This window comes from Bufo gargarizans, chromosome 3, assembly GCF_014858855.1.
Source record: "Bufo gargarizans isolate SCDJY-AF-19 chromosome 3, ASM1485885v1, whole genome shotgun sequence".
Lineage (NCBI taxonomy): Eukaryota > Metazoa > Chordata > Amphibia > Anura > Bufonidae > Bufo > Bufo gargarizans.
In genome coordinates, this window is record NC_058082.1 from 51,597,686 (window position 1) to 51,612,817 (window position 15,132).

A 15,132-nucleotide genomic window follows, 5' to 3' on the forward strand; every position below is an offset into this window, starting at 1 on the left:
TTCCTACCTTCCACTCCGAACGCTTCTGTGAGCGTGTTGGACAATTCAGCGGCAGAGAGCAGCTCCGGCGTCCGGCTTGTAGCTCTTGTGATGTGCTGTTCTCTGATCTCGCGGGATTTCGCGGAGTCTCGGAGGAGGTATAGGTCCTGAGTGATACGCAAGATTCTGTGCTCGGCGTCTCAATACTTTAAGTTCTTCTGCTTATGTTGCTGTTTGCATGGCCATGCATAAATTGCGGAGATTTCTTTCACAGGTGTGTGCCCAGACGCGTTTCGGGAACTCTATCCCTTCGTCAGTGGTACACCAACACCTGTGTTTCTCCGCTTTTTATATCCAAAGATGGCATCAAATCCTGGATAACTGGAATGGTTCTCAACTCGGAAGAAAACGCATGCATTTCTTTATATGCGTTTTCGGTGCGGTTTTTTTCGCATACATGCGTTTTTCATATTATAGATTCCTTTTGGCAATTTCTATGCTTTGCAAAAAAACGATTTGACGTTACAGGTTACATATGCAAGATAATATCATTTTTCTGAATAAGTGACTTATAGTACTGCACTAGTAATATTTGTACTAAAACTTCAATAATAAAGATAAAATTACTATATATAGGTACTGTTTCTTCATTTTTTTCTCTTAATACATGTATTAATCTAAAACCCATCAATCATTTAAATATCCAATTTTAACAATTCAAAATAATGGATAAATAAAAATAATGGTATATCATATGTGTAGTTAACATAAATAATATTCATGAAATATGAAGTACTCTTTAAAATATAAAAATACATATAAAAGACTTTTGAGCAAGAAAAATATTAAAATAATTTGTATTAGAATAAAAAATGCACATTTCATTCAGACTATACAGATCTTGGATATAGATTGCAACTGATAGGGTGTACGACTGAGGGTGTATGACTTGTCAGTTGCAATCTATATCCAAGATCTGTATCGTCTGAATGAAATGTGCATTTTTTATTCTAATACAAATTATTTTAATATTTTTCTTGCTCAAAAGTCTTTTATATGTATTTTTATATTTTAAAGAGTACTTCATATTTCATGAATATTATTTATGTTAACTACACATATGATATACCATTATTTTTATTTATCCATTATTTTGAATTGTTAAAATTGGATATTTAAATGATTGATGGGTTTTAGATTAATACATGTATTAAGAGAAAAAAATGAAGAAACAGTACCTATATATAGTAATTTTATCTTTATTATTGAAGTTTTAGTACAAATATTACTAGTGCAGTACTATAAGTCACTTATTCAGAAAAATGATATTATCTTGCATATGTAACCTGTAACGTCAAATCGTTTTTTTGCAAAGCATAGAAATTGCCAAAAGGAATCTATAATATGAAAAACGCATGTATGCGAAAAAAACCGCACCGAAAACGCATATAAAGAAATGCATGCGTTTTCTTCCGAGTTGAGAACCATTCCAGTTATCCAGGATTTGATGCCATCTTTGGATATAAAAAGCGGAGAAACACAGGTGTTGGTGTACCACTGACGAAGGGATAGAGTTCCCGAAACGCGTCTGGGCACACACCTGTGAAAGAAATCTCCGCAATTTATGCATGGCCATGCAAACAGCAACATAAGCAGAAGAACTTAAAGTATTGAGACGCCGAGCACAGAATCTTGCGTATCACTCAGGACCTATACCTCCTCCGAGACTCCGCGAAATCCCGCGAGATCAGAGAACAGCACATCACAAGAGCTACAAGCCGGACGCCGGAGCTGCTCTCTGCCGCTGAATTGTCCAACACGCTCACAGAAGCGTTCGGAGTGGAAGGTAGGAACATTACAACTGTATCCTGCTAAGTTGACACGGTACTTGATTAAACCATCGTTATCTAAGACACCAGAGTACGTGTCCACATAGGAACTGTTTGATCCGCCCGCTTATTATTGGAGCGATATCCGTGAACTGTTCTGAGTTGCGCATGAAAATTGAGGCGCATTGTTTGCTACTAATCACTCAGATTGGATACATTTGCACGACCTGACCTATTCGCTCATTACCAACTTTGGAGCGACATTTATGAACTATCTAAAGCGCATATGGAAATTTGATATGCAAATTTATCATTAACTGCCCAGATTGTATATATCAGTGACTCCGTATTTTAGTAACAGTTTCTTATACATGTGAATTGTTATTTTATTTCATTTTATTCCATTTGAAGTTTTTAGTATACATTTTGAATATACGCGTTATCTTTGTGATTTAATAAATATTTTATTCATAACCAACTGGTGCCAAGTGGTGAGTGCTCGCCCTAATTTTGATTTTAGCTATATTCCACTATTAGAGGAGGGGTGTTCCTCTTTACTGGGCTAGCAGCACCTGATCCAGAACTCTGCCTGAGGTGAGCCACCATCTTGAGTCTACACATTGTTTAATAAATGTTCTAGGGGGGCAAATCTTTTCTGGGGAGGGTCAATATTCTAGTAGTCCATGGCTGGCACTAATGGGAACATATTGAAGACTCACTGAACTTATGTAGCTGCAACATTAAAGTCCCGATGGGACCCCCCTTGCCGATATACCCAGTTAGGGCACATGGATGATACAGATAGAGTTCCCCTTGCCTCGGACACTCGTCTGTTAGCCACAGTAGAGAGCCACCTCAAAAAATAGCGAATGCCCTGGAGGACTCTACATGACCATGTATTGAATTCAGTGGCCCCCATATGATACTACAGCTTGCCCAGTGATAACAACTGATTGCTAGGTGTACCTGCTACCAGACCCCCAGTGATTAGGGCAATAACCAGTCCCCTTTAGCTATGAAGTGGTCAGTACCAAGCATCAAGCCAGAAAACAGTCACCTTCAATGGAGTGGATTCTAATGCTTCGGATCCTGAGTGATTTCTCTGGTGGCATCTGTAAGTTGTACTTGTTCTTCAAAACCTCATAGTAACAAACATATCGACTCTGAAAATCCAAAGAGTAAAGACCGCTCAGATCATGAAATTCGCAGAAAAAGGACTTTAGTAAATGGTCAGCTTACATGGCTGAACCAAATACAGAAATAAAATATCTGGCCAACATCCATGCGCAAACTAAATATATAATCATGATCTTACCATGGTATCAGTACACCCAACCATACCAAGTCTACTGTACTCCAGTTAAATGGGAAACGATGAGACAGAAAAAACACAATTAGTCTCAAAAAACACTGGAGAAGCCTGTTTATCACAGAAAGAGCACCACTCCTGTCCATAGGCTGTGTTTGGTACTGCAGCTAAGCTTCATTCCATAGGCTGTGTCTGCAATACTAGATATGGCCTACATGGGCTGAGCTGTAGTACCAGACACTACCATGGACAGGAGTGGCACTCTCCCTGGAAAAATAAGCAGACTGTTTTCTAGTCTTGTACAGTCTCTTTAAAGGGGATGTTTCACTTCAGCAAATAACATTTATCATGTAGAGAAGGTTAATACAAGGCACCTACTAATGTATTGTGATTGTCCATATTGCCTCCTTTAATTGCTTGATGCATTTTTCCACCATATTATACACTGCTTGTATGCAGGGGTTACGGCCACCGCTACGGTGCAGATACAAGGTGGTCAGGATGGGTGCATTTATGGATGCGTGCCTACGTGCACTCCCGCAGTCCTGGCCACCAGAGAAGCGGGCACTTTTTCCTATAGTGTACAAGCACGGCGACCACTGCTGGATTGCAGGATGGTCATAACCCCTGGATACAATCAAAGTATAATGTGCTGGGAAAATAAATCCTGCCAGCAAATGAATCAATATGGAAAATCACAATACATTAGTAAGAGCCTTTCTCTACATGATAAATGCTATTTACTAAAGTGAGACAACCCCTAAGCAAGAATTAATATTTCCTCTATGCACAATACTGAAATCCATGCGATGGACTGAAGTGCTTACTGTTACGGGCAGGTGTATTAATCCCCTTAGTTTATCTAGCCAGGGGACTTTAATGTGGCTGCCTATTGAATTACATTAAAGTTGCAACGTTTCGGACAGAACAGCAGCCTTCTTCAGATGTACTGATGGAGTTCATGCAGTCTTGGATCAATGAGAAGGAGCATAAAGCAGGACACCAGTTCTAGACGTGGAAATGTGCAGCAGTCCAGCACTCATCACTGCTGGTGTCCTGCTTTATGCCCATTCTCATTGATCCATGGTTGCATGAACTCTGTTTGCCTGAAGGACGCGGAGCCATCCAAAACGTTGCAACTAAGGGCTTTGTTAAATCAACAGATTATCTGACCAATATATTCCCAATCAGACAAAAGATCTGTGTGTGTAAATGACCATCTGACCAATGATTGGTCAGAAAATCTGTCAGAAATCCGTTGGTGTAATACAGAATAGTACAACTAACTGGCAAGCAAATCTTGACATGTGCAGTCTCCACCTTATCATTGTAATCCCCATTCCATACTAATGTCCTACAAATCCCTCCTATAAAATGATCAGTGCCGGGAGGCTTACCTGGGACGGTGTTTCCACACCTTGGAATTTAGTGCTGACTGACATATCCGTCCTACGTTCTCCAAAATAATCCAGACTTTCCTGAGCAAAACCAAGACATGGAATTCACAACACAATTCAATCTCTGGACATGATCATAAAGAGTCTGCCCTATAGTCAGTGAATAAGCGCTGGACATGTAGGTGCTGGTGGGTATCATTGGGGTGATTAGCGCCCCTCACAATGTAGACGCTATTTCAGGGTGGGAGAGGGATATTCCACTTACCTTTGCACTCTCAAACTGGTCTGAGTCAACAAGATACGTGCAAACCATGGTGCCAGTCCTGCCTATAATATAGAATGCAATATAATGCAATAGATTTTAGCTTTTTCTGGCCACTCTACACAGTTCTATATCTGTTATACTATAGTTATAGTTAAGATTCATCCTAGGCAAAAATTTCCCCCAAAAACATCCAACTAATATAATATTACGCAGTGACATGATTATATTACTATGAGATAAAGTTTTTTTTTTTCCCAAAGCCATGATATGGCGGTATTTAAAGGGGTTCTCCAGGAATTAAGAAAATGAAAATACTTAAATATTACTTCAGCGGCTGATTCTTCAAAGCAGCAGATATTTTCTGCGCATTACCTGATCACCAGCATCGCCCAGGCACTATCAAAAAGCGGCTTTAATCTGATGAAGGCCTATGTATATGGCCGAAACGTCACGTGTAAAATTGCCGCATCTTCAATTAAAAATTACTCTTATTGCACCGCATATTGCTGGAGTTCTCTATCATTGATATAACGGGGTGGGAACCCGACATCCAGTAGTGACAAAACTAAGCAGGGTGCCACGACGTTATCCTGTAAATAAATTCATTATAAATATATTACCAAATACCTTTCATTAGTTAAAATATTTCGTTTTGTCCAGGGAGCAATCATCAGGGGAAATAAAATGGCTGCCATCCTACTAGTCCACACAAAACCTGTCCTAATTACACAAGAGGACAAGTTAAAGAGCTGCACCATCTCCCTCTCTTACTTGTCAGAGATTATGATCCTGAATACAGTTTAATATGATCTTTAGATTAATCTCTGTAGGAATGGAGTTCATTAGGAGACATGAAGTACAGAAAGGAGGGTGGGGGTGTAGATAATGAGCAGCAGCACTTGTAATCAGTCTCCATTACCACAGACTGTCCTGTCTGTCCTCTCTGTACTTCATGTCTCCTCATGAACTCCATTCCTATACAGATTCAGCTGATGATCTTATCAGTTGTATTCAGGATCGTAATTCCTAACAAGCAGCGTAGAGAGGCGTATGAGGCAACTCTTTAGCTCAGCGTTGAGAAGTAACTTATCCTGCTGTGTGATTAGGACAGGTTTTGTGTGTACTAATAGGATGGTGGCTATTTTATTTCTCCTAATGATTGCTCCCCAGACAAAATGAATCATTATAGCTAATGAAATGTATTTGGGAATATATTTATACTAAACTATTATTTAAGTATTTTCATTTTCTCAATTGTCAGAGAACCCTTTAAGGTCCATATTCAATCTGCAGTACCTTGACATCACATGGCTCTACTGAACAGAGCTTATATCACTGTGGATCCATACTGAACCCAAAGGGGCTGAGTGATGTGATTGCTAGAGATGAGCGAATTATTAAAAAATTTGATTCGGCTGATTCTCCGAATTTTACAAAAAAAATGCACTTTGTCACAAAGTAATTTGTAAGTAGGGGTGCAATAACAGGGAGCGGTAACAAAAGACAACAAACGAAAAACAGCGCTTTAATCAGGTGAATCACATCAATGTGTGCATGCAAACATTTTCATAGGGAGGTCGCTGGAGACAGATTCCCTTTAAATGTGCAAACTCTGGATGTAACATGCATAAAAATGACATAAAAGGCAAATAAAAATGAGAAAGTATTAAAAGCACAGACTCTTGCCGCTGCTACCATCTTGCACGCACGCTATTATCTCTGGCCAGCGTGGTGACATCATACATCACCGCGGACGAGATTTTGCGTGGGATCTTCAATCAAGGTGGCTGCGGCGGCCTCTTCACGCTCAAACAGATGAGGTGTGTATGTGTTTTTTTTTGGGGGGGGGGGGGTTACGCCATTTTAAGGAATATCGGCTTCACGGCAAATAAAATTTTCCCTGAAATTCGGATCGAACTCCATTATTACCTTTTCCTCCTTTGCAGTGAATGGCTATAACATTCTTTGGGTCCTGTGCCATCCAAGAACGTACACTGGCTGTGAACTTCAACATGTCCCTAAATAGGAAGAAAAGGGCAATGCAGTTACTTGACAGCTTATGTGGAATACCCAATGGCACATGTTCACATGGCGAATTTCAGAAATCAATCCCACACATATCACTGGAATATTGCTGCATTGGATTTTTATAACCCCTACTCAGATGGTTTGATACAGAAATCTGCCACGTGTGAACAAACCCTGTAAGGATTTACTAGTTTAGTGCACATAAATTGTATAATAAAAAGTTCTGCAGATTATTTTGTTTTGATTGCTCACCATTTTCAAAATCTCTGCCTGATGCCAATGAATGGAAATATTCTTGTTTTCATTTAGAGGCTGGAAACTTGTCCTGACTTATGTTATAGGAGCAGAACAATGGAAACAGTTATTAAGACTAGTGTTGATCGAGATGTTGAGGAAGGGTTGAGACGCATGCATATATATACCGTACATACATGCATGCAAACACGTGCATGCATGTATGATATATATGCATGCATTAATGGTTACTTTATGGGAGGTTGTGTGCAGATGTGCCCAGCATCTGCGCACGTCTGCCCATGGTGACCCACAGAGGCTCATGGTGGCTCCTGTGGGAAATATGTGCCCCCTTAGTATATATATATATATATATGACTGTGGCCCCTTATAACATATATATATCTATAATCCCCCTTAGAATACATTATATAACTATGCCCCTTATATGTCCTCCTGATAATATATATACACATATACAATACAGAACAAAAGTTTGGACACACCTTCTCATTCAAAGAATTTTCTTTATTTTCATGACTATGAAAATTGTATATTCACACTGAAGGCATCAAAACTATGAATTAACACATGTGGAATTATATACATAACAAAAAAGTGTGAAACAACTGAAAATATGTCATATTCTAGGTTCTTCAAAGTAGCCACCTTTTGCTTTGATTACTGCTTTGCACACTCTTGGCATTCTCTTGATGAGCTTCAAGAGGTAGTCACCTGAAATGGTTTTCACTTCACAGGTGTGCCCTGTCAGGTTTAATAAGTGGGATTTCTTGCCTTAAAAATGGGGTTGGGACCATCAGTTGTGTTGTGGAGAAGTCAGATGGATACACAGCTGATAGTCCTACTGAATAGACTGTTAGAATTTGTATTATGGCAAGAAAAAAGCAGCTAAGTAAAGAAAAACGAGTGGCCATTATTACAGTCAGTCCAAAAAATTGGGAAAACTTTGAAAGTGTCCCCAAGTGCAGTCACAAAAACCATTAAGCGCTACAAAGAAACTGGCTCACATGCGGACCGCCCCAGGAAAGGAAGACCAAGAGTCACCTCTGCTGCGGAGGATAAGTTCATCCGAGTCACCAGCCTCAGAAATCGCAGGTTAACAGCAGCTCAGATTAGAGACCAGGTCAATGCCACACAGAGTTCTAGCAGCAGACACATCTCTAGAACAACTGTTAAGAGGAGACTGTGTGAATCAGGTCTTAATGGTAGAATATCTGCTAGGAAACGACTGCTAAGGACAGGCAACAAGCAGAAGAGACTTGTTTGGGCTAAAGAACACAAGGAAGGGACATTAGACCAGTGGAAATCTGTGCTTTGGTCTGATGAGTCCAAATTTTAGATCTTTGGTTCCAACCACCGTGTCTTTGTGCGATGCAGAAAAGGTGAACGGATGGACTCTACATGCCTGGTTCCCACCGTGAAGCATGGAGGAGGAGGTGTGATGGTGTGGGGGTGCTTTGCTGGTGACACTGTTGGGGATTTATTAAAAATTGAAGGTATACTGAACCAGCATGGCTACCACAGCATCTTGCAGCGGCATGCTATTCCATCTGGTTTGCGTTTAGTTGGACCATCATTTATTTTTCAACAGGACAATGACCCCAAACACACCTCCAGGCTGTGTAAGGGCTATTTAACCATGAAGGAGAGTGATTGGTGCTGCACCAGATGACCTGGCCTCCACAGTCACCGGACCTGAACCCAATCGAGATGGTTTGGGGTGAGCTGGACCGCAGAGTGAAGGCAAAAGGGCCAACAAGTGCTAAGCATCTCTGGGAACTGCTTCAAGACTGTTGGAAGACCATTTCAGGTGACTACCTCTTGAAGCTCATCAAGAGAATGCCAAGAGTGTGCCAAGCAGTAATCAAAGCAAAAGGTGGCTACTTTGAAGAACCTAGAATATGACATATTTTCAGTTGTTTCACATTTTTTTGTTATGTATATAATTCCACATGTGTTAATTCATAGTTTTGATGCCTTCAGTGTGAATCTACAATTTTCATAGTCATGAAAATAAAGAAAACTCTTTGAATGAGAAGGTGTGTCCAAACTTTTGGTCTGTACTGTATATGTGTATTCCCCCCCCCTCCCTATACCTTAAACCAGGTGCATCAGTGTGAATGTGCCCCAAGCATTCACACAGATGCAATCTGGTTGATTGTATCAGAATGACCGGACTAAGGTCCGGTCATCCTAAAGACTACAAAGAACCCAGAATTAACAGAATCTGAGTCCTTTGTTGTAATTATCTCCAGCGCTGCTGGAGAATATTATGCATGATAGAAGAAAGGGAGAAGCCTCCCCTTCTTCTATTATGCGCATTTCGGCAGCAAAATGAACATCTCGCTGGCCGGAATGCAGAGTACCACAGGCGGGATATCAAAGGCATCTCCCGCCTGTTAGCCCATAGCGCGTCCCCGATGTGCGTGCGCGGGCCGGCGCAGTGACGTCATATCACTGCGCCGGCCCACGTGGCCCTGATGGGCAGGCGCGCGCGCCCCCTGGTGGGTGGTGCGGGAGTGCGGGCCGCCGGGGATAAATATCCGGCGGCCCCTGCACTCAACAGAAGGGTCCACACCCCCTGAGCCCACACCCCTATCCCACCAACGATTATACCCTGTTCCCCCCCCTGGTTAACCCTCTGATTTCCCATAACCAAACCCCTATTCCCCTGGTTAACCCCTGACCTCCAAACCCCTACACCCCTGATATTGCAAACCCCTGCATATCCAAATCCCTACTCCCCTGGTTACTAAATTAATTAAGGTATTAACCCTTGCATTGCTGTGTAGCCCTGCAATACTGTATTTGTGTCGGTGGCCTGCATACACCCCTGCAGTGCCACCGTTAACCCTTGTCGTACCTTAGGGATAGAATTAGTCAGGTGGGTGGGCTGCTAATACTTATGTGTGTGTGAACTGTATAGTTAGTTTATGGGTGGAATGTGGGAACGTGTAGTGTAGTTTAGTACTGTATATTTAGTGCTCTATTGTTAGTGTATTGCGTGCGTAGTGTATTGTTGGTAATAAATACTGTGTTACTTGTAACTATCTGTGTAATGTGTAGTTATTGGCGATAGTTAGTTTAGTAAGGCGCTTGCAGCTAGCGTAGTGATTAGTGTAAGGCAAAGTATAGCGAAAGTATTGTATTTTTATAAATGTATAAATATTGGTGATTAATATTCCCCTTTACAGCCGAACACAGTGTGTGCTCAAGCACGTGTATTTAAATGTAATTTAGCATCTATTTCTGAAAAGTTTCTACTAAGATTTGAACTCCCAACCCCTTGTACATTAGAGGCAAGGACCTTTTCCACTCAGCTATAAAGCTGAATGCTAGACTGTGTCAGAAAAATCTCATAGAAGTTTCTGATGTAGTGAGTATTCCTATTCAGCAGAAGACTTATTTTATATTTCTGTGCAGGTTAACATGTAGCTGTATAGTGTAGTGGTTAACATCCTTGCCTCTATTGTACAAGGTTGGGAGTTCAAGCCCCAGCAGAAACATATATATATATATGTTTTTAGCCATAATAGATTTACATATATTATTATATATTTAGAATATATAATATATTATAATATATGTATATATTTTATGGCTAAAAACATCAGTAGTAGTTTCCCACATATTATGCATTCATATCTATCAGAAGTATGATTATATATTTTTTTATTTTTTATTAATTTTTTTAGTAATTACGCATTTATTTTGTGCCATACATTTTTTACAATTACCCCAAAAAATATAAAATATATATTTCTGAAATGTTTCTGAAAAGCATTCAGCTTTATAGCTGAGTGGATAAGGTCCTTGCCTCTAATGTACTATGGTGGGAATTCGAATCCTGGCAGAAACATTTCAGAAATAGAATATTTTCTTTTTGTAATTGTAAAAAATGTATGGCACAAAATAAATGTGTAATTACTTTAAAAAAATAAAAATACTACAAGAAGATTTAGACTAGCACATTCATATTCATAGTCACAGGTGCATATCCATCAAGCAAACATGGTTGATAAAAAAATTGGCTGCACAACATTTCACATACAAACAATAGAGCTGAGAAATGGGGATCATTCTAAATTAAAGTGATATTATACCTACTATAAATGGAACGTAGGTCAGGCCCATTTACCAGGCGTCAAGATGGCTTCCGCAGATGGAATATATATATATATAGATAGATAAAATCATACTTCTGATATATATGAATGCAAATTATGTGGTAAACTACTACTGATGTTTTTAGCCATAATATATTTACATATATTATAATATATTATATATTCTAAATATATAATAATATATATAAATATATTATGGCTTAAAACTATATATATATATATATATATATATATATATATAAATGTTTCTGCAGGGATTCAAACTCCCAACCTTATACATTAGAGGGAAGGATGTTAACCACTACACTATACAGCTACATGTTAACCTGCACAGAAAAAAAAAAAAAAAGTCTTCTGCTGAATAGGAATACTCACTACATCAGAAACTGACACAGTTTAGCATTCAGCTTTATAGCTGAGTGGATAAGGTCCTTGCTTCTAATGTACAATGTTGGGAGTTCAAATCCTTGCTGAAAATTTTCTGAAATTGGATTTAAATACACTGGGGTGTCCCCAAACACTGACTCCATATATGGATATAGCTATATATTGAGTCAGAGCAGGGACTCCTAAGCCGAACTAGAGTCCCGAGACCCTCCCCTCTTCAGAGCAGGGGGTGCCTGGGGTTCCCCCGTTAACTTCCATTGTGCTCGGGTGCTCAGTAGAACACCAGAGCATCGCAAAGTGTTCTACTCGAGCACAACAGCACTTTGGTGCTTGATCAACACTAATTAAGACTGGCATTTTAGACGTTGGTCTTAAAAAAAAAACTAAACTGGTGGTAGATCCGCTAAGGTTATGAAGAGGCGCTGGCTTCCTTGCTGTCTCATATTTAGACCTTTTTCCACGCCTGAAACAGGCATAGAAAATGGTAAATGGGACAGGCCTGCCGGCCCTTCCCCGCCCACATCACGCCCACTTTTTTAGACCTACCATGAGCGGGAAGAAGGCACAGATTGTGGTGCAACTAGCCGTAATATAGGTGTATTTCAGCTTAATAAATGACCCACAGAATATCTCCAGTCACTGACAACAAGCAGAAAAAGGTGAATTTACTTTTTTCTTACATATAACTAAACAATCCCTTCCATTTTCCATCAATAGTAGACTTATTACCAGGGATGGATTTGGCATTTCTGGGACCCCAAGTAAAGTTGCTAAGTTCCGCCGTCATCATACAGCTCCATTGGTCTGCTAATATCCACACTAAGCAGTGCATACTGGGCACATTTGCTACTGCTCTACAGCTGGAAAGGACCCCCTGGGTTCCCTATACAGCTTGACCGTCTGAACAGGTGGTATGTCCACTCCTTTAGTCCTTTTTTTCAGCCAACCGATTGTGGCCAAAAGGGGGCCCCCTAATCTTTGGGGACTGCCTTGGTTGGTTTGTATGGTGGTAAAGTCCAACCCTGCCTATTACCACAGACTTAATGCACTTACGCTAAAACCGGGACATTGTGGTCATCTATAAAGTATCGCTCCACTCTGTAATGGAAGAATTCTGGGTCATAGCCCTTTTCACCTGTAAGAGAGATCTTGTGAGCTAAAAGCTGCAAATTACACAAGAAATCAGAATTATGAACACACAGGTAAGGCTCTGTTCACATCACTTCTGTTTAACTCATACACCAGGATGTATTCATTCAACAGATATGATACAGCGGCATCCAACACCTATAGAGTACACTGCACAGTATATGTTTTATCACTGGATGAACTTGTATGGAGTGGCATACTCTACTACAGTATTCCATAGTTTGTTTCGATATTCTGACATATAAGAACTTTATGGAGACCAGAAGGACACTTTTGGACTCCATCAGGCTCATGTATCTCATACATAGCATGGGTAGTGTATGCCCATTAATGATCAACATGCCTGAGAAGAAAAGGATAGCTGTGAGAAATAGGACTGCTATAAACAGTGGTTTACAAGTGCAGCTCAATAAATTAGAATGTCATCTTAAAAAAAAAGTTTCAGTTATTCAATTCAAAAAGTGAAACTCATATATTATATAGATTCATTACACACAGAGTGATCTATTTCAAGCATTTATTTCTTTTAACGTTGATGATTATGGCTTACAGCTAAAGAAACCCCAAAAGTTAGTATATCAGAAAATTTGAATATTGTGAAAAAGATTAATGTTGTAGACTCATGGTGTCACACTCTCATCAGTTAACAAACACAAAACACATACTAAGCCTTTAAGTTGTCCCTCAGTCTGGTTCAGCAGGCTACACAATCATGGGGAAGACTGCTGACTTGACAGTTGTCCAGAAGACAGTCATTGACACCCTCCACAAGGAGGGTAAGCTACCAAAGGTCATTGCTATAGAAGATGGCTGTTCAAAGTGCTGTATCCAAGCATATTAATAGAGAGTTGAGTGGAAGGAAAAAGTGAATTTGGTGGAGATTCACAAGGAGTGGACTGTGGCTGGAGTCAGTGCTTCAAAGGCCACCACACAGAGACGTATCCAGTAAATTTTGCATTTTATTTGGAAATCAAGGTCCCAGCGTCTGGAGGAAGAGTGAAAAAGCACACCATCCAAGTTACTTGAGGTCCAGTGTAAAGTTTCTACAGTCAGTGATGTTTTGGAAGCCATGTCATCTGCTGGTGTTGGTCAACTGTGTTATATCAAGTCCAAAGTCAGCGCAGTGCTTCATGGTTCCCTCTGCTGACAAGCTTTATAAAGATGCTGATTTCATTTTCCAGCAGGAGATGGCACCTGCCCACACTGCCAAAAGTACCAATACCTGGTTTAATAACCATGGTATCACTGTGCTTGACTGGCCAGCAAACTTGCCTGACCTAAACCCCATAGAGAAGCTATGTGGTATTATGAGGAAGATGAGAGACACCAGAACCAACAATGCAGGTGAACTGAAGGATACCATCAAAGCAACCTGGGCTTCTATAACACTATTGTAATTCACTCAAAAGGAGCCCCAACCAAGTATTGAGTGCATACACTGCACATACTTTTCAGTAGGCCAACATTTCTGTATTAAAAATAATTTTTTTATTGGTCTTATATGATATTGTCATTTTCTACAATACTGACCATTAGCTAGGAAGCCATAATCATCAACATTAAAATAAATAAACGCTTGAAATAGATCACTCTGTGTGTGATGAATCAGGAGATTACATAGGCTCAAGAGCTGGTGTAGGAAGGAAGGATTTACGTTTCTGTACAATTGGGCCAACTGCTCTGTCGGCTACAGGCGAGGAATGGGCTGCACCTCAATGGGGAAAGTGCAGCTATGTTGGGGGGAAGATGGCTGGAAGTTTGCAGAAATGCTTAAACTAGGGACTGGGAGGGAGAGAATAATTACTAGAGATGAGCGAAGTTTTGAAAATTTTTATTCAACAGCTTCGTCAAACTTCATCATGAAATTTGATTCCTTACGAATTACTTCCTCACGAATTGCTTTTCACTGTATGGAGCAGCTGCAATGATGAGGAAGGGCGATCGCGCGGCCCCCATCATTTAACCCCTCAGATGCCGCGTTCAATGCTGATCGTGGCATCTGAGAGTCAAATTCATCTCCTCGGGGGTTAATTTGGTGTTAAATAAAAAAAATAAAAAATTATCTCATCCACTTGATTGCGGAGAGGCCGTACACTCCCATCTTGATTGAAGAAAACCTGCCAAAGAACCTGCGCAACGTCACCACGTGATCACGCTGGCCGTGTGGCCAGTGTGATGACGTCTTCTTGCTCTCCGTAGGTTCTTTGGCGGGTTTTCTTTAATCAAGAAGGAAGCAAACCGCCTTTCCGTGATCAAGTAGATGAGGCAAGTATAATTTTTTTTATTTTCAACCACCATTTTAGGAAAACTTGATTCGTTACCACGAAGCGCAAGGCAATTTGCTTTGTTGATTCACACAACACCAGTAATTACCAGAGACCTGGGGAGAGGAAATGAAACTGGGGGA

The 15,132-nt window shown here is 40.2% G+C and overlaps 1 protein-coding gene across 5 annotated transcripts in view; it reads right to left on the minus strand.

Annotated features, from left to right (window-relative positions):
• Positions 1–15,132, minus strand: part of LOC122931134 (phosphatidylinositol 3,4,5-trisphosphate 3-phosphatase TPTE2-like) — a 75,271-nt gene that overhangs the window by 10,232 nt on the left and 49,907 nt on the right. For all 5 annotated transcript variants that reach the window (XM_044285095.1, XM_044285091.1, XM_044285094.1 and 2 more), the window contains 5 exons: positions 12,630–12,711; positions 6,709–6,797; positions 4,780–4,841; positions 4,515–4,595; positions 2,866–2,971 (listed from right to left, as the gene is read on the minus strand). In XM_044285095.1, coding sequence (XP_044141030.1) covers positions 2,866–2,971; positions 4,515–4,595; positions 4,780–4,841; positions 6,709–6,797; positions 12,630–12,711 — 420 coding nt within the window. The remainder of the gene's footprint in view (positions 1–2,865; positions 2,972–4,514; positions 4,596–4,779; positions 4,842–6,708; positions 6,798–12,629; positions 12,712–15,132) is intronic.